This window comes from Gallinula chloropus, assembly GCF_964237585.1.
Source record: "Gallinula chloropus genome assembly, chromosome: 8".
Classification (NCBI taxonomy): Eukaryota; Metazoa; Chordata; class Aves; order Gruiformes; family Rallidae; genus Gallinula; species Gallinula chloropus.
The window spans coordinates 7873530-7893744 of NC_140093.1; the positions used below are offsets into that span (position 1 = coordinate 7873530).

Consider the following 20215-nt stretch of genomic DNA (forward strand, 5'->3'; position numbering starts at 1 on the left):
GGGAGCACAAGCCCCCTTTACGAAAAGCAGTGGTGACGACCAATGCTTTCACTTTTTTCCCCTTCTTCCTCTCTTTTTCCCTGTGCTGTGTCACTTTCACACCGCGGCCGTTAACCCGCGACAGGCCCGCACCGCACCCAGCCTCGCCGCTCCCGCCGCCTCCGGCCGGCGCAAGGCGGAGCCCGCAGGTTGCCGCCCGGAGGCGGGATGGCCTCGCACGCCCGGCATGGCGCGCAGCGGCCCCGCGGTAAATCCCAGGCGTTTGGCAACGCCACTCAGGAACCGCCCCTGGAATTCACGGGAATTTGAAGCTGGAAAACCCGTCCTGTGGCCCCAGCAAACCCGACTGGTTTGTGCAGCGCGGGGAACGGCACCAGCTGTTCGCAAGGTGCACACAGAGCCCAACGAGCTGTTTTACACGGACCTCAGCTCTGTGCTTCTGTCCTGAGGAAAAGCACCGTAAACTGGGCAGGGAGGGGCGGGTTCCGGCTGCGGGCGCCAGGCAGCCTGGGCGCCAGCACCGCACTGCTCCGCGCCTTTCCCCGGGCGAGAGGCTGGGTCCCACCGCGCCTCGGCGTCCCGGGCCCCGCCCGCGGCGGCGCGTGTCGCTGAGCAGCCGCTTAGCGGCAGGACTGAGCCGCGCCGGCTGCCGGTACCGACCCTTGAGCCCGCAGCGCCGTGAGGCGCCGGTTTCGGCGGGGCGCGGGGGGCGATGGAAACGCACTGGCAGCGGTAAGGTCAGGTCCCGCCGGTCGCGTAGCACCGCTGCCCCGGGGCGGTCCCGGGCAGGCCGCCTCCCGCTGTGCGGCCAGCAAGCGCCCCTGTCCGGGGCCGGGCGCGAAACAACATGGCGGCAACACCGACCGACCCCTGCACCCTCTCCCGCCCCTCACTCGACCGGCACGAACACCCAGCAGGGTCTGGGGGCTTGGAGGCGTGAAGAGCGCCCCGCCCCCTCCCACTGCCCGCCTCCCGCCCCGCCCCTTCCCCAGCGCGCGCACACGGACCTCCCCCGAGCCCCGCCCTCCCCGCGTCCACCCCGCGCGCGTGGCGGCCCCTCCCTCCGGCTCCGAGGGGGGTGGGCCGCACGCGACCCCGCCGCGTCACGTGCCGCCAACCCGCCGCGGCCGCCGGCGCTGGCGCGAGGCCCCGCCCCGGGTGGGCGGGGGCAGCAGCGCGAGGAGGCGGTTCCTCCGGAGGGGGACGGGCGGCTCGCGCCCACCTCCGCGGCGGCGGGAGCCACGGCGGCGGCGGCGGCGGAGCCCCTCCCCCGGGGGCGGGGCAGCCCGGGCCGGCGGGCTGCTGGCGCCTCCCCCCCTCTCCCCCCTTTCTCCCTTCCCCCTCCCCGCCGTCCCCTCAGTAACTTGGCTGCCTTTTATCGGGCGAGCGGCGAGGCGGAGAGTTTATTGGTGCTGGAGCCGCGGCGCGGCCGGGGCGGGGAGCGAGCGCGGCGGCAGGGCGGGGGGCCCGGCCCGGCTCGGGCCGGTCCGGGACGATGCTGCGTCTGGTGTCGCTGAAGTTGGGGCGGCTGTACCGCTACGTGAAGCTGGCGGTGCTGGGCAGCCTGGCGGCGGCGCTGGTGCTGAACACGCACTCGCTGCTGGCCTCGCTGCAGCGCAACGAGCTGTCGGAGCGGCGCTTCCTGCAGCTCAATAAGTGCCCGGCCTGCTGGGGCACCAGCTGGTGCCGCAAGTTCCTCAACGGGCAGCTGCGGCTGGAGAGCTGGGGCCGCCTGCGCCTCTTCGACTTCTTCAACGTCAAGAACGTCTACTTCGCGCGCTACGGGGAGCCCCGCGAGGGCAGCCGCCGCGTCGTCCTCAAGCGCCTCGGCTCGGCGCAGGAGCTCGCCGACATCGACACCAAGATCTGCCGCCGCGCCACCGGCAGGGGCCGCTGCGACCTCCTCCAGGCCCTGCACGCCACCGAGTTCGCCAGCCTCAACGGCGACGTGCGGCTCCTCACCCCCGACGCCGTGGAGGGCTGGTCGGACCTGGTGCACTGCCCCTCGCAGCGCCTGCTCGACCGCCTGGTCCGGCGCTACGCCGAGACCAAGGACTCGGGCAGCTTCCTGCTGCGCAACTTGAAGGACTCGGAGCGCATGCAGCTCCTCATCACCCTCGCCTTCAACCCCGAGCCGCTGGTGCTGCAGGTAAGCGCGCCCGACGGCGCCCGCCCCTCGCCTTCATCTCCTTGGTGCTGCACAGCCGCCCCCGCCGTTTCCCCGCCGGGCAGGGACCTGCGGGCCCCTTGCTTGGAAGCCCCGTCCCGGCCGAGCGCCCGCCGTGGCCCTGCCCCCCCCACCCCCGCTCCCCGCGGGGCCACCGCGCCGGGTGCGGGCAGCTGTGCGTGTGTGCGCGGGGGAGAGCGGGGTTCCTGGGAAGCCGCACTCAGAACGGGCGGCGAGACGCTTGGGAGGGACCTCTTTCCTCCAGGTCTGACAGGGACTCCTGTGTAAAAATGTCAGCTGGCTGGGCCGAGGAGAGGGTCTCATTGCCGCTCTGGGCGGGAGGCGTTTCTCTGTCTCAGCCTCACAGCTCTTTCTTCCTCAGAGACTTGGTGCGCTCTCCCCTTTTGCCTTCCTCCTCGGTGCTGCTGTACCCGAAGGCGTTAATTGGCGCTCCGTCCGTCCTGCCTTTCCCACCCAGGCAGAGCAGCGAGCGGCCGGAGCGCGCAGCTTGCCGCGGGGAGCAGGCGGGCTGGGGCGCCGAAAGGCAGGTGCTTGCTGTGCCTTTCTCGCAGCCAGGCGTTACTCCCGTAGCATCTCCCACCATGCAGATATGCCCTGGCGGCTCTGGGGGGTTCAGGGATGAGTTTCCCGAGGTCTGGTGTAGGTAGATAGCGGGGGAGAGACTTTAATGCCGTTGTGCTTTCCTTGCGAAAACTGACCCCTGTGCTGTGTTGCCTTGTGTGAACTAAATACAGTTTTTGTTTGTTTGTTGGTGAAAATCAGAAATAGGTATTTTGCAGCCTGACAATGGAGTGACAAAGAAATGAACAGTAGTCTTTTTCCAGCAGTTACGTATTTTATATTTTTCATGGATGTGTGCAGACCACAAGTTTGTGCTTGAACGTGTCATGTAAATTTTCAGGTGAAAAATTCGTAGCAAACTGTTTTATTCTGTAGCACCACTCAGTTGCTTCTGTTGCCCATCTACTTAGATTGGGAGCTTTGCATTTTGGCTCCTTACACTACTGAGGGAACTCCAAATGTGCCTTTAGTGTGTAAGTTTGGATGCTGAATTGTTTTGTCTTAACTACTGAGCTGTCCTTGCCTCTGTCCCATGTATGCTAAAAAGAATATTTGCAGATACATTCATTTGAAAGCATCACTGCATGATCACTGTTCTAAACATCTGCTGTTCCTCTGGTGAGAGGCCAAGAAATAGCTAATGCTCAGAAAGCAGTGCTGCAGGCTTTACCCTCCAGCAGTTCACTTACTGATTAATTTCCAGAGAATACATTTATGAACTCTGCTTAATTAAAAATACAGTTTTGGGTAGTATGCCTTCTGTCCTTCAGTCTCTCCATGTGCAGCTCTTGGATTTTGTTTTCAAAGTTTCCAGTTTGCTTCAGATGACTTAGGGTACATATGTCTGTCCTGCTTTGCCATAAATCTGCTCCTGAGCACAGTGAAAAAGGAAAACCCACTTAAGAAAAGAAAAACAATCCAGCTTTGATTTGCTAAGTGTATTTGGAAATTCTTTGAGAATCAATTTGTTTTGGCTGTGTTTCATGCAACTTGGAATTCTGGTTTTGAACACTGGTTCCAACATCCTGAGTATACCTAGATGACAGGAAAACAGCTGTCTGTTTCTTTAGAATTTGAGGGGGGGGGGTAATGTATCCATTACAGACAAAGGGTCTGGCACAGTTGCAGCATCTCCTGTTGTGGGGTGGATTAAAAGCAGTGGCCAGCCCTGGTTAAGAGCATTAATTCCTGTCAGCATCTTGACAAGCTGTGGATGAGCCCTGAGGCTGTCAGGCAGATATGTTGAAGAGATGAAAATCTTTGGACTTGAACTTTAATGGTGAGCAGAGTGATTGTTATCTTAGCCAAGGTGCTGGTGAGAGCAGAGCAGGTCAAACTGGTGGGCAGTGAGGTGCCTTTACCATGCTGGAGTGTGGTTAAGTTGTCTGTCACCTCTTATCAGATCAAAAGTGTTTTTCAGAGTCTTGTAAGTGTTGAATAGGCATATACTGGAAAATATTTCTGGGGAACTTCAGGCCAGCTTTGTGTGTTGAAAAACTTTTAAAAGTTAATGTATTCTCCAGAAGAGTATTCATCAGTTTCAGTAATGGGTCCTGGAAGTTTGAATGCCTTCCCCTGGTTGGGAATGAAATATCTTAATTATATCAATCGGGATGACCTCTTGTCATTTGTGTAACATGTTACTCAGCAGTTTGTTCTCAGCCCCTACCCTAGAAACATGTAGGGAATGGATAAATCTGTGCTATGTGGCTATTGCAACAGCGAGATGTGTGCTACTCATTGTGAGAGACGAAGATACTTTCCAGAAGAGATAACTAGCTACTGAAGAAGTTTGCTAATGAGAGCAAACTCGAGATCCCTAAAATATCTCATGGTATAGGTTTCTGCAGTATCGACAAGGGCAGATACTGGAATGCGAGTTGTAGGCTTGTTCTAAAAACCAGCTGCTGCCAAGAAAGGGAATCTGCTGATGTCATGTGAAGAATTGGCTTTTAATTTAAAATAAATAAATAAAGATTTGATGCATTTAACTGAAGCTGTCTGTTTGTCACCAGAAGGCACAAGGGAAAAGTACTGCTACTTTGTGTGTTGAGCTTTTCACGAAACACTACAGTGATTGTTTGTAACACTGCCATGAATAACAGTTTTGGTTGAGAAGCAGAGATAACTTCTAAATTCTTAGTGCTCAGTGCATTAAAGTCCTGTTATTTAATTAAATTACAGGAACAGTCAAATATAGAGGCACTGAATTTAAAGCTTTATCTTTGATTTACAACAGAAAATTCACTTTAATCATCTACTAGCAGTTTGTGGATTATAAAACTCTTTGACAGAGATTGGGATTTTAGCTTGAAGCCTGTTTGGAATATGGATTATTCCTAAAGTGGCGTTGCTTACAAACTGCATGTTGTCACAACTGACAGTTCTCAGGTGGGGCTTTAACCCATAGCATGATAGACTTTTGGTACGAGTCTCTGAACAGTAGCAAACCACCATGGTTTTGTATAGATTACTTAAAAATGAGGAGCTAGAGTTGCAGTATTTTTTATAACTTCCATGTTAACCTTCTTTATCCACATTCATAAGCAGTTCCATAGGTACACTCAGTGAACTCTTGCTATTTTACTTCATGAAGCAAATGGAAGGACGGTGGCATTAATATTCGGTATAGTTTACCTCATTTCTGGGTATTAAAATACTAGTTTTACTTCTGTAGAATCTTGCTAAACTTGTCAGTAATTCCATTCTCTCACATCTTAAAACCGGAATTCGCATTTGAATGACGCAACTTATGTGCGAGTGTTGAAGGAAGAATTTTTTAAATTGAAGTGCAAATACTTTTGCTAGGTTTGGGTTTTTTCTTTCTCTTTCTAACTGTCCTTTCCTGCAAGAAAGGCAAATTCTTTTTTGTAAAATAGTTCTGATCTGTAATCAAACGTTGCTACATCTAAATGAGTATTTTACAGAAACATGAACAGTTAACTTGGACAAAAGCAACAGCAAAACTTGCTGCTGCTCCCTTCAGACTCATTTGATAGAACAGAGTATTTTTAATAGGAGTCACCTGGAGGATAGGATTTGTGCATGGCATCTGATTCATAATTGAATATGATGACTGTGTGCGTCAACACTTGCAAAGATAGGTCAGCCAAAGTTGCCTTGTGAAGAAACAGCAAAAGTTTAAAAATAACTTGGATTACAGACTGAGTGCAGCGTGAATATTCACTTCTTGCAGAATTCATAGAACCAGCAAGGATTTAAGTAGATTTATCTTCACCCTGTGACTTTTTATAAACCACCCACCTTATAGTTTGTTTTTTAAAAAATAACTACTGGAGAAGCTTTTCTTTTGATTTCTTTAGACATACTTCTTGTTTTCTGTAGACCTCCTTTACCTATCTCTGTCAGCCTCCAGATTCGCTATTTAGAGCTGCTGTGGCTGTTATTAACAGGTTTTGAGCTGCTGTCATTGTGCCACCATAGCTGCTGTGCTGTGAGCCATCATACGCAACTGTGTGTTGTCCAACACATGGAGGCCTGTGCAGAGTTCTCAGTTTTGTACTGACACAAACACAGAAACCAAGGACACCCAAAAAACAGGGCAAACCGGAGGATTCCTTGTTGTGGGAGTTCGGGGAACCACAATATAACTCGCTGCTGCTGAAGAAAGAAATTGTTTCTTGGTGAGAAAATAGTGGTTTTCAGTAAAGTGGCTGTATTTCCCCTAAGGTTTTACTGTTGGCTGAAAAGACAGTGTACATCTGTCCCAGCAAAACCGAAACACAGCTTTTATTCATTGTCGTGACAAAAGCACATCTAGAGCTGGTCTTGCAATACTCTGTCTTGCCTTTGTTCTGGCTGTTGTGTTGGTGTATGGTACTGCCAGATGCAGTGTTAAAATGACAGTGCATTTCCTTTGTTACCTAAGCAAATGTGAAGTTTGCATGCAAACTTTGTTATTAAAATAAAAGTAAGTAAAATGCTTGCAAGCAATAAGGTCTTTCCCCCCTCCTCACCCCTGAACTATAGACAGTATCTGTGAATTATATCCAGAGTGCATTAATGCAACTTTGTCTTGAGCTGTGGCTTTTAACAAGCTGTTTAAAATGGGGACTTTTTAAAAGAACAATGGCAAGTGCTTGCATCTTATGTGTAAGTTCTAAGTCTCAATGAATTTTTCTTTTTCTGACTCTAAGAAAAATTCCAATACCTATATGAAAAATAGCAGTATTTTGGCGGTTTTTAATAGACAGTGTAAATCGTTGCCCTTCCCTCAGATATATATTTAGCTTCCCAAACACTTAACCTTAATGACTTCATTCTTTTCGTGACTTCTAATCATTGTTATTCCTTGTGGGAGGAAAAAAAAAAACCAACAAACAAACCAAATCCTACCAAACCAAACAACAGCTGTATCTCTATTCCTAGTATAAATACTCTGCATGAACAGTCTGTTGCCATGTAACCTAAAATTCTTCTGGTTTCTCTCCATGTCATCATTAGGGTTTCTGTTTGGTTTTGTTACAGGAAGAACAATAATAGACATCTGGTAAACATATATTAAAACATTAACTGTGATCTCTTTGCAACAATTTCTTGTGCTGAATTCAGTCAAAGTAGCAATTTAGCCAAATGCTTTGCACAATTATTTTGCTGATCCATACTTAACTCGGTAAGAACTGAATGGGCAACTTTTCTGGCCTGGGATTTCTGTTTCCTTTCTTATCATACGCACTCCTCTAGTCCTAGATTATTTTCTGTAGTTCTGAATAGATTGGTAGAATGCTACTGGATTTTAATGCCTGGTGCCTTTTGAACTATTTTCATTGCTTAGTGTGGTGCTACTGATACATAATTGCTATGCTAAATGCCAAGTAGCGGATTTGAGGCAGTTATCCACACTACCCCATGTGTCTTCTGGTGGACTTAAATACAAGTTCTGGCTCATACAGATGCTGGCATTTTGATGTACTAAGTAGTATTTAGTATATAGAGTATTAAAATGATGAGTATATTCCGCAGTTCTTTCTGCAAAAAGTTAAAATGTAGTTGGTTGAGATCAGTTGTTCGTAGTCATGTTACTTCCAGTTGATTTGAGGCTTTTTAATAAAGAAGTTCTTATCTGCAATTTAATATGTTGTTCCATTTTAAAGATTTGCTGTAGTCTTCTGCAGATGATTATGAATCAGGACTGTTTTTTCTCTTTGCAGTAAACATAAAGGAGGATTAAGGAATGTCTAATACTGCTTCCTTGGTAAATGGTGTTTTTTGGGGTTTTTTTTAGGTCTTAACTTTTCTTTTTTTGCACAAATTCTTTGACTAACACCTGTAGACAAGATAATTCAGAGATCAAGAGATTTAAATTTCAGGTGTTGATGTGAGACTAGAATCTTTTTTCATTCCTGTTTTACATACTTGTAAGTATTGCAGAGAAAGGAGACAAATTTGTTGTCCCTACCCGAATTTCTGTTGTGCTCACTTTGAATAAGAATTGAAAAATTGTTTTGATTCAATTAAAATTATAGCAGCTTCATGGTATGAGAACATTCCACGAATTTGATTGTATTGGGTGTGGAAGAGCTATTTTTTGCAGTGACACGTACTTTACATATGAGGCCAGAACTGGCTTGTACTTCTTGTATTACCCTATTTAATTAAGTTCCTTGAATGATCAAAACTATTTTCCTCCTCCTTTCCAATGAAACTTACTGAAAGTGATGACACATGAGTAAAGAAGTAAAAGGAATGCTTTAGAATGCTGCAGAAATTCTTGAAGGTGCTGTGGGTTACGTATTAAGACAAATACCTGTCATAAACTAGAGGCTGCTGTGAAATCACTGTGCAGACTTGAGCAGAAATCCTCCCGACAGATTGTAACCATGAACAGCTTTCAGTAACACACACAAAAAAATACAATACCCCACATCCCAAGTCTTGAAATACTGAAGTTGTCAATTGGCTTCTGGAATGTCTAATGTTGAGGGGGACCTGTGTTTTACTTCCCTGAATTTAGTAATTGAGGCTTTGGTAACTGAGGTTTTTGTCTCTTGGATTTTGCAAATTAACTTCCAGACATAAGAACAGCCCTTCTCAGTTAGGACTTCATAGTGATGTATTCCAGGCTCGTAACTGGTGAGAAGTTGATCATTTTCATGTGTTGCCAATTTAATCTGAACAAGTTTTGCTGAACTGCAAAGTAATTTGACCAGTTAACAACCAATAGGATGTTATGTTTTCTGTACTGTGGTTGTTACATTGAATCATTATTCATTAATTTATTTGGAGCTATGACATACCTCTGCTAAAATTGTGAAACTACTTCTAGGGTTCAAGTGTTTAAAGACCTAGTCATTGAGCAACTTCTAATTCTGAAGTGGCTTTATATTTAGAGTTGTCTGTGAATTTTTGTCATACAGAGTGTCAGTTCAGCTTGATGTGTACCTCTTGTTGGCATGAGTTGTATGCAGCGGCTGCTTGAAGTGTCATAAAACTGAACACAAGTCAAACAAATGAAAGAAACATAGTTTCAATGGGAATACTAATATTTGGAATATTCAATGCAATCTACTCTTCACTGTGTGTGTAGGCTGTGTGTATATATATGTATAAGCTTAACTTCTGTGGGAGTTTTAGTTGATTGTCAAATGATTTGTCATAAAATTGAGAGTGAGATTGTTTTCATTGAACTCACTAGCATTCACAAATTCACTAGAATACATATCTTCTACAATGTAGATCAGTTCCTGACAAAAGAAGGCATCTGCCTTTAGACTCTGCTTTTTAACCTCCTTTGATCTGAAAAGCTTGATTGTAAAATCTGATCTCCCTGTCTGCGTGGTTCCAGAGCTTTAGTTATTTGCCTTGGTGACTAATACAAGTGCTACTTCTGTTTACACTGCAAGAATCAACAGTGCTGTGTGAGAGCTAACTAATTTTTTTTTCATTTGAGGAAAAGCACATTACTGAAGTTGCTGTGGCACTTTGTGACTGGGCAAGTGTGGTTGAGTAGGGTGATTTTAGCCAAGACATCACAGAGGGTAATTCTGTCATGAAGGCCTTCAGGATCATTAGGTGTAGGAGGAGAAGTCTCCACTTTGTTTTGTATAGGTGTTTAAAATTCATGATAGTTATGGTGTAGCTCTTTGTTTCTTTTGGGGTTTTTTCAGCTTGTTTTTAGACAAACCTTGCTTTATACAAAGATTAGCAGTTGCATCTTTGTAGAATCTTCCAGAGCAGCTTTTAAAATGAAAAGCATGTGTTTGGTAGGGTGGAACAGTAGCTCAAAGATGACAGGTTTGGGTTGGGTTTTTTTTTTTTACTTATTAGGGTGAATTATATGCTTGTTTATGATAAACTAATATTCTTTTAAGTGTTTAATTCAAAAAGGATCAGTGTTACTGCCGACTACAATAGGCCTTATCAGCTTCAAGCTGGTGAGTCTTTACTACGCAAACTAATTCACAGCTCTGAAGGTTGAAAACCAGTGGCAGATTTGTATATCTCCTCATGTTTAGACAGATGGAAGTGAGGAAGACAAATGCACTGATAGTGTGTTTTATGCTCCAGTGAAATGATAAAATCACCCTATTAATTCTCAATATTTATTCTGAGAATGCAGCGTATTTTTTAAGACGACATAAATGCAGTATTATTCTTTCAGGAACAAAGTGTCCTTTGTCCCTTTGACACAGTTGGCTTAGAGAGAGATCTTGTAGCTACGCTAATTAGGGCAACTGAAATATTTTTTGATTTATGTGTCACTGGGAATGGAGGTAGCAGAAGTTTTTGTCCTATTTACTCTTTTCCATCTTCCCATTAGAAGACTATACATATTTCTCAGAGAATGCAAAAATATAACAATGTTTAATGCAGGAAAACTTACTAAGCTGCTTGATTGTAATTTTTCACATGCATTGCTGTATTTTAAAATACTTTTAAAACCTTAATTGCCTGTGGTTTCCATGGCATTTGTATGTATATTCACAGATAAAATGTGAGTGGGCGCATCAGAATTGCAGATTCCTTTGTCAGATAGCCATTTCTGGCTTTGAACAAGAGCTTAGTTTTTAACTTAATTGTCAAACACACATTTTTAAGTCTTCAAATAATGTATTCAAGTGGAAAAATTAAGTACGTATGCTACTAATAATTCAAAAATTAAAAAAAAAACCTTATGCATTACCCTACAGAAATCTGAAATCTTTGTCAGCTATTTACTTAGCTTTTTGTTTCTAAATGCAAGTTGTTAATGGAAAACGTTTAATGACTGTACAAATGCAGACTGTACAAATGCGTGTTCATGTCTTACTGGCTTCCAAAATTTTAATTAATCATGAAAAAAAAACTCAAGTTGGATGCAGTTGAGTCTATAAAAATGCTTTTGAAATAGAATAGTACAAAAAGTTACAAATCTGTGCTTGCAGAGACAACAGATCTGCACTTCAATTAATATTCTTGTCAGAGTCACTGGGTGAATATAAAAATGCTGAATGAGGCACTTGCACATATTTTTATCCCCTTCTTCGGCTACTGACTTGGGTAATGAAGTGTAGATGTGGCTGTTACATGCCAGTTGGAAGGGAGCCAAAGCAGAGATGTTGTTTGTACATGTGCAGATGTTGGCAGGATTCCCTGCACTCCTGTTGTCAAAAGATCTTCTTATTGCCACAGATTTATAAATATAACTGTGTTACAGTATGGCATGAGATATTTTGCTAGTAATGTTTGGGATGTTCACTTCTTAATAAACCAAACTGCTTCTAGAATTTGTGTGAAATGAAATTCAGTGTATGTAATGCAGGAAGCATAATAGATGTGTTCTGGAGATCAGTGTACCATTGTGACTAACGCTGTACTTTCAAAATCGGTTTAATCCATTACATAAATCCCTGCTGCTGCTGGAAAAGAAAGCAAAGGTCCTTTTAGCTCCTTTGCTCTCTTCTGCTATTCAGGCCTTTTCCCTTCCTTTTGTCAGTATTAACATGTTGTGATGAGCTGGATCAGGCTGCTGATCCAACTGAACACCAATCCAGCAAGTACCAGCTGCCTTGCTTTCTTCATGACGTGAAATGAGTGTGCTTGGTGGCTTGGGAGGGATGGACACCTTCATTTCAATAGTGCCATGGCTTTTGCTGGGTTCAACTGTTTGTGGCTGAATTGATATTTGAAAAGGGAGGTAAAGGCATAAGCAGAGCAGGACTGATACCGCTAAGGAGAGAGGCAGAAAAGTAGGGAGGTGCTCCAAAATTATACTCAAAAATATTTGGGCATCATTGCTGTAGTGATTTGATTGTGTTGTATCAAGTGCTGATAAAATGCAGGATTATGAAAATGTTATGCACAGTTGGTGAAATCAGTTAACCTGTATTTATCAGAAAATATAAGCAAGTAAATTTTTCTCATTTTTAAGATACAAATTCAAGTTTATATGATAGGATAAAGTAGATTTGGATGGGTACAGGACTGATAGGTACACGTGTTCAGACTTCCCCAATACTAAACAGTGTGGCTTTTTCCTGATAGATACTGGTAGGCAGTGTTCTGAATTTTTCCATATACCTCATGATCCCTCTCACTGGAATAAAAAAATTTTGCTTGCCCAGAGTTGTGTGGAGGTAATGCTGTGGCACCAACTCCTGCCTGCTTCTTTTTCAGTGAAACGTTGTGTTCTTTTGTAAGTAATTCATTTAATTTGATGGACAGCAGCCATTTATGTATTGGTTTGTTTTGATCCAGGATTGAATGATAAATGTACAGGAAATCTCATTTTGGTGGTGCTTATTGATGCCACAGGCATGAGTTTTCAATATTTTGATCTGTTTGTAGAATAAGCAAGGAACACTGAATTGCCACAAACTCCCATTTGTTAGAAGGTTATTTTGTTAACCACAAAACAAGCAAAAAAATGCCAACAAACCCATCCACCTTCCTAACTGTGGAATGTGTTGCTTGCCCTTGAAGCAGTGGATACTTGCCTGTACTCACCATATTCACTAAAAAGTTGAAGACCGGATAACGTCATCCTTCTTGCACAGCAGATTTAATTAGAGAGGTTTACTTCTGTTCAGTCACACAGTAGCCCAGCTTGAAGATACCAAACTGGTCTCAAAAAGATCAAATTCAGCCTTGGGTTTTTTTCATCACCAGATTTGCCAGTGTGGGTAGATCAATAGATCAAAATAGAGTGGAAGTCCAGATACTTAGGCACCTCAAAAACCTTGAACCTCTTCTGTTACTAATGGGTCTGATGTCCTTTTGACCAACCAAAAAAGGTCTGTAGCAATGGGAAATTGTCTTCTGTGCTTGCTCTGTTAGAGGTTAGCTTAATGGCTTTTGCCACGAAGATGGCAAACTATGTCAATGATATATATTAATTATGTTAATTTTTGCTCATGTACCTTAAAGACAAGGTTAGTTATGTATAAACTTTGAAGAGACCTTGAAAATGCCGTGGAGGACATGTCGAACCAGAATAGCCTGAGATGAATGCTCAGCTTCCAGTAGGATCCAATTATCAAATAGCGTTAACACATAAATAAATGGTTATTTTTACTGTCTCAAAATTGTATTCAAAATATTAAATGATCTCAAACCTGTAAATGAACAAATTGCAACTTGCTTAAGTGTTCTGAGCAAGGACTGCTGGAAGCTCGGGACAAGTTAACCTGGTGCTCAGCCTTAATTTTAGGTACTGGCTCAATTAGGGCCCCCATAACATTTTATTAAATGCTTTAATTATATGAGACAAAAGTAGTTTAATGACTTTTAAATCATGCCCTTTAAGAAAAGCCAATTAAATGTAAAAGTGGGAATTTTTCATTTGTGCAAACTAGAAGGCTCATCACCTTCTTGATGAGAGGAACTAGGTAACACTAAACAAGATGTCCTACCATCATAAAGCTTGTATTTGTAATGGAAATCTTGAAATGCTAATCCTGCATGCTCTGATGCTACCCTCTGTCTCATGGATTTGGTAATAATACTTGCCTTAAGCTTTTCTGTTATTAATGTATGAAGATAAAAATTTAGTAAAGGCTGCCTTTATGCTGGAGGATTAAACACTTCAGGTCCTCCCCTACCATGTGATCACAAATACATTGATTCTTTCTTATTTGACAAGTATATATTTGGAGTAAGATTTATAAGCAAACCTTACTTGACATGAAAACAGGGGTGGGCTGTGAGTCACTTAGCATAGATTTTTCTAGAGCAGAAACTTCATGTCTGAGTCTTCTATGTGTCTGAAAGGCCTGTGGAAGGGTGGAAATGAGCAGGCTATAGGAAGATGGAATGAGGTTTCTGGGCTGGAGATGTGAAGTGAGAGTGTGAGAGTGACAGTCACCAATATCAGTGGCAGAAAAGTGGAAAGGGGAAAGGGGAAAGGAATGTCCAGACCTCTTTCTCACCTTTTTTTTTTTTTTTTTTGAGGGGGGTGTGTGTGTGTGTGTAGAAACTGCAGCCTTTTGATAGTAACTGTTCCTTTTTCCTGGTCTCCTCTGTGTAGTTTTGTACTTCTTCAGATAATGATTTGGAATGGGTGAGAGGAATTGTTGCTGCCTGTGAATTGCTGGGAGAAGTTGTACCATGGAAGCCCTCATGTAGCCCATTCATAGGGGAGGCTTTGATGTGCTTCAGTAAACCTTTTCATTATTAGGATTTATACTTTAAAATATTGTAACTAAAATGTGGTGAAGTAACGTAGTGGATGGAGACAATCTCTTCATGGGGCTTTGGATTTCACCTCCTGAAATGTACAGCTGCTGTGACATCCCCAGAATACGATAACCAAGAGAATCCATTGTTGCAGTGCTGAGCAAGTGTTCCTGTTTTGCTTTTCCTTCTTGTGTGTTTCCTAGCAGTGCCTTTTAAAAGGTAGAGGAGACAAATACAAGCATTTTCCTTTTGGATACTGCTCGAAGATTCAGTGATCCAATGACTTCTTGGGTCGGAGGGCGATTAACAGGCTTTCTAGTGAAAGTTCCTGCCATGACAGCATATTTACAAAGAAAACAACTTCTGAAATATGCAAGCAAGTTTTGTGAGTAAAGGTTGGAGTGGGTATTGGTGATTTACATTATTGACTATTGTGATCTAAGTAGATTTATTTTGGTTTTTGAGGGCTTTTTTAATACTGAATTTGAAGTCACAGTGTGTGAATTGAATGAAGGAAGCACCATGTGTTTCCTTCCAGTGTCTCTCTTATCGATTCACTTCAATTGTTTTTCTGCCATCATGGATTCTAGGAGGTGTAAATCTTCATTCACTGAAACCCACTGTGCCATTCAACCCAAAGGTGGTAAAACCTTTGCTATATCATCATTGCAGAATTGAGGATGACTTGCTTCTGGTAGTGCATGGGGGGAAGGAGTGTGTACACACAGCGATATATCCTAATTATTAAAATTAGTTTTCATTCTATTCTCAGAGTGTGCTAATTTCTGTGTATTTAGTGATTCTTAATTTCATATTTCTGTGGTTTCTTCCTGATGTGTAGTACTGAGGATAGCTTTTAAATGCTTCTCATGTTGAAGTCTGAGGGTACGTTCAGCACAACTGAAGTAGGAAAAATATGCTGGTGTGGTTTTGGATTGTACATTTTTTTGAGTTTGGTTCTTTCTATATTTCTTGAATGTTATTACTGTGTTAGTTTCCAAGAAAAGTACTACTGGAGACAAAAATGTTATGTGGCAGTGCGTAATAAACACACCAAGTATGTATGTAACAGTTCATAGAAATAGATTGTTAAGGAGTATTAGATGCATAACAAACCTAAAGCTTTCTTATATACTTTAATCTGTTCTGTAATCCTTCCTGTGAAAGATTTTCAAGTGAGAGGATCCTCAAAGGAATCCAGTCAACTGGGAAAGAAGGGGATGGTGGGGAGAAAGGAGGTGTTGCTTTTTATTTTTTTTCTTGAGGTTATTAAAAAAGAAATGTTTCAATTAAAAAAAAATACCAGATGCAAAATTACCTTTGTGGGGAGTATGCTTGCATTAGTACAACAGATGTGTATAAAATACCAATAGAGAGAGATGGCTGGTAGAATTGTGTATGAGAATATGTATGTGTGTGTATATGGACTGTATGGAAAGCTAGATGTGGGTTGTATATTATCTCAGGTCCTCTGACTCTTTGCCTTTAGTGTTCCCACAGGGCCTCTTGCTCACGTAAATATATGTGGTGGGTTTTCTTCTTTCTCTTCAAAACTTAGAAGTGTATTGGAATGTGGCATTGATGGGTTTTTACAGGTGTCTCTCCTAAATTCTAATGAAGAGCCTTACAGTATAAGCTGTATTCTATTAATGAAAGTTTAAAAAAATCTCTTTGTATGCAGAGTTTTCCATCTGATGAGGGTTGGCCCTTCGCAAAGTACTTGGGAGCCTGCGGAAGAATGGTGGCTGTCAATTACGTGGGAGAGGAGCTGTGGAGCTACTTCAACGCACCATGGGAGAAACGAGTGGATCTGGCCTGGCAACTGATGGAGATAGCTGAGCAGCTGACAAATAATGACTTTGAATTTGCACTCTACCTCCTTGATGTCAGTTTTGACAACTTTGCAGTTGGACCAAGAGATGGGAAAGTTATCATTGTAGATGCAGAAAACGTTCTGGTAGCAGACAAAAGGTTAATCAGACAGAGTAAGTATCATCTTTCTCTCCCCTCACCCTGTGTCTGTTGCTTCTTTCTTTCTTTCTCTGCAAGCACTATGTTTAAAGTATCTGTAGTTGCTAACTACCCATTGTGTTGGCTTTACAACTAGACTGCTAATTAATAAACTAATTAGCTTTCTTCTGCAATTAGACTACTAATTAACTTGACCAATTTTTCAATTTTATGAAGGGTTGATCTTACCTGAACTTGATTTACATTTACATATCCTGCTTAAATGGAGAGATAGGGTGGGAGGGAAAGGGCTTGAACATTGGATGGGTTTGTACAGCTGGACAGACAGATAGAGGCATGCTGCCTGCCTGGCTGCCTGCCTGACTGCCTGATTTAGCTAAAAGAGAGAGAGTCCTTTTCGTTGGTTCCAGATGACTGTAAGGATGCAACTCTTGGACTCCTGTTTTCTGTGAATGACAAGACAGTCTCACTGCTTGCTTTGCCTTAGTTACATAGCCTGCCTCTGGGTCGGTTGTTCAGGTAGGTGCTCCATAATAATGGAACATCAGGAATGGGTAATTTTAGTGCTGTTTCCAAATGGGAATAATGAAAATTGGTTCATCTTTCTGTCAGCTGTAAAAGCTGAAAGCAGTGGCAGCAGGAGAGATGTTTGACAAAGTGGCGTTACGTGGGTTTATGTTCCTTTTGAGCTTAGAAGGAAAACTGAGAGACCTAAGGGCTACAGGCATTGAACATGAAACTCAGGTTCTGCAGAAGTTCATGGCAGTAGGCCAAGTGATTCCAGTTTGCTGCTGAATTAGCTTTGAGGCTGTATTTTCTATCTACATGCTTTTCTACAGGGAAGTATGTTTTGGGGGGCTTTTTGAGGGGTGTGGGTTTTTTGGTTTTGTTTTTTTAATTTTTGTTCTATTAGATTTATTATACATTCTTATGGACCTTCAATTAAAATTACCTGAGCCCACCAAGAAAACATTTTAATGATTGGGATAGCCAGGACAATTACTTCAGTAATTATGGGCTACAGAAATAAACTTTTATTCTTCTTTTTTCTTCTTTTTCCACACTATTAACCTTTAAAATAATACTACTTCAGATAGGCTCTTGTAGCGTGTTCTAATTGCTCAGTCACAAAAACGACCAAATGAACTCTGGAAAAGCTGGAACAGGAGCAACTACTGTCCTGAAGAAGCTGAATGCTGGAAGTGTCACGCTTACATCTGTTCTCTATAGTTCTCAGGCTAATTTGGATCTAACTATGATTTTGCTGCATGATTTGTAATCTAACAATTAATCAGGAGCACAAAACAAATGAGGACACAAGAAAGCTCTCAGTCTTTATATAAACTTGACATTTAATACCGATTTCATTAATCTTCTGGCAAGTTTCATTAAACAATCTCTGTCTAGAGTGATTAATATGCCTGTTTAGATATTTGAATATGTACATTATGTCCAATTGCCTTGTACTGTAATATCTGATTATACTCTGTGTAGGCTATATTTGAGTTTGCTGAAGTCCTTTTTTCCCCCCATTCTCCTTTGTTGCTTTTTGTCCATTTTGAATCTGCTATTCATCCTTTAGTATGCTCCCCCCACACCTGGCTGGCTTGCAGTGCACCATAAGTAAGTAGACCAGTAGTCACCTCAGAGACTACCAAAACCAGATACCTTTTCTTTTTACATCACAGTTTTCAGACTCCATGATAAGGGCTTTGCCTCTAAGCTGGCAGTTACCTAGAAACTTGAGATGAAAGTTTTCTAACATGAAGTATTAGATCAAGAGATCTCACAGTTAGTAACCTACATATTATTCCACAAGGTATTTTCTGTAAATCAGGGTTTTTAAGTTAATGAATGCCTTGTGATAAGGCCACCAGTTACACCTTCAAATTTTATTAACTTTTAAAATATATATAAGGAGGTGTATATACATATATATAAATACCATTTGGTTTTTTGATTTATTTTTTTCTTTCGTTAAACATTATATGTAATGTCTCTGTTGGTTTTTTTATACACACTTTTGAGTTACTACCATGTCTAAAGTAAGAGGTTGGAAGAAAATGTTTTGGAAGTTTATGGCAATTACTTTACAATTTTTCTTTTTTTTTTCCTTTGGTAGAGCACTTTCCAGTGCTACTTCCCAGGGCAAGTGAAGAAACCAAATCTGTGTTGCCTGTTTGTTTTTCTCTCAGCTTGGGCTGTAGATCATTCTCTTGTACTTGTATGCACCCCATTTTTTTTGTCTGGGGATGTGCTGTTTGTTCTGCTTCCCTCAATTTGCTTTCTATTTTACCCTCTTTGTTTCTTTCCCTTATTTGTTGTATTGGCAGGGCCATTTCAGCAGAAGGATATAGAAATTGTCAGATACAATCTTAGACTAGAAGATGTAAGACATGAAAGTTGGTGTATAGCTTAAACATTACCAGTTTGCTGTGTATTGAGTTCTGATTGCGTTCAGACACGCATACGCTCTTTTCTCCCCTCTCTCACTCTTCTTACTGTCCCCTTATATTTCACAGATAAACCTGAAAACTGGGATGTATGGTATGAAAGCAAATTCGATGACTGCGACAAAGAAGCTTGCCTGTCCTTCTCAAAAGAGATTCTTTGTGCTCGTGTCACTGTGGACCACAATTACTATGCTGTTTGTCAGAACCTTTTATCAAGACATGCCACGTGGCGTGGCACTTCGGGAGGGCTACTTCATGACCCCCCAGCTGAAATCGCCAAAGACGGCCGCCTCGAGGCCTTGCTGGATGAGTGTGCCAACCCAAAGAAGCGATACGGTAGATTCCAGGCCGCTAAAGAACTGCGGGAATACCTTGCACAACTGAGTAACAATGTGAGGTAGTCCACAGTGGAAAAACTTGGGCAACACTGACTAAAACACTATTGCAGAGATGCATCCAAAATGAAGTTTTGAACTTGTGCATTAAAAGGAGAAAAAAAGAAAAAAAAAAAAAAAAGAAACTAGTTTATCGGTTTTCTAAATACCATAAAAACAGAGTTTTATGGTGTTGTTATGTTCCTTTGCAAACAGACAAGGTACTTAATGAATTAAAACTTGAGCTACTATTGAGTCTGCTCCCTAACTATTTAAAAGGGAGTAGGTCAAAAAAGACTGTGATAGCTTGATTGACAGCTTGTGTGTCAAAGGGTACTTTACATAAAACTGCATTAGTGTCACAGTTCTGTGAAGCTGATGTTCTTACTTGGAAAGTCAAGTTAGACTGATGGTCTGTTTTAGAGGCCTTTTTCCTGACATCAATGTCTCATTTTTGTGTTTGTTTAAACACCCTGAAGTGGCATTTGCATCCAGGTAAATCTAGCTGTCTGCATTGTTTCAAACTTAACGGGCTTTCATGTTGATGCTGTGCAGTACATTCCTACTGTGAGTGCAGGATTCCCACGTTTACTGTCTAATTTTAAGGGGTTTTACACTGTATTTTACTATGTTTAGACATTGTGTAGTTTTTTTAAGATCATAAATGTCCTTTGAACTACCATTAATATGTCGTTTGTAGTTCTACCATTGGAAGTTATCACTTAATGTAATTATTGTACAAACCTTTTACCCTTCATGATGGTATATACACATGACCATTTAGCAGAAAATCATGGTATGAGCAAACTCTAAGTTTTAACTGAGATAATTTGAGAATTTGAGAGAGGTGACAATAAAAAGATCTGTGTTAATTTAAATTGGGGATAGAAGCTTGACTAAAAGTAAAAATTCACTAGTCCAGTGTAGTTAAGCCAAAGAAAAATGGTTTTATTTATTAGTTACTAAACAAATAGTAAAGAATGTTGTACCACAGTGAAGCTAATTATTCTCAAAATTCATATTTCACCGGTCCTTGGTTACTCTTGGAAGAAGTT

General features: G+C 42.4%; 1 protein-coding gene across 1 annotated transcript; it reads left to right on the plus strand.

Moving 5' to 3' along the window:
- Positions 1-1495: 1495 nt before the first annotated feature.
- Positions 1496-19703, plus strand: DIPK2A (divergent protein kinase domain 2A; the record flags this gene model as incomplete). The annotated part of the gene is made up of 3 exons (XM_084267321.1): positions 1496-2149; positions 16044-16347; positions 18856-19703. The coding sequence occupies 3 exons, from the start codon at positions 1496-1498 to the stop codon at positions 19185-19187; spliced, it is 1290 nt and encodes a 429-aa protein (XP_084123447.1). The 3' UTR covers positions 19188-19703.
- Between the last annotated feature and the right edge of the window lie 512 nt (positions 19704-20215).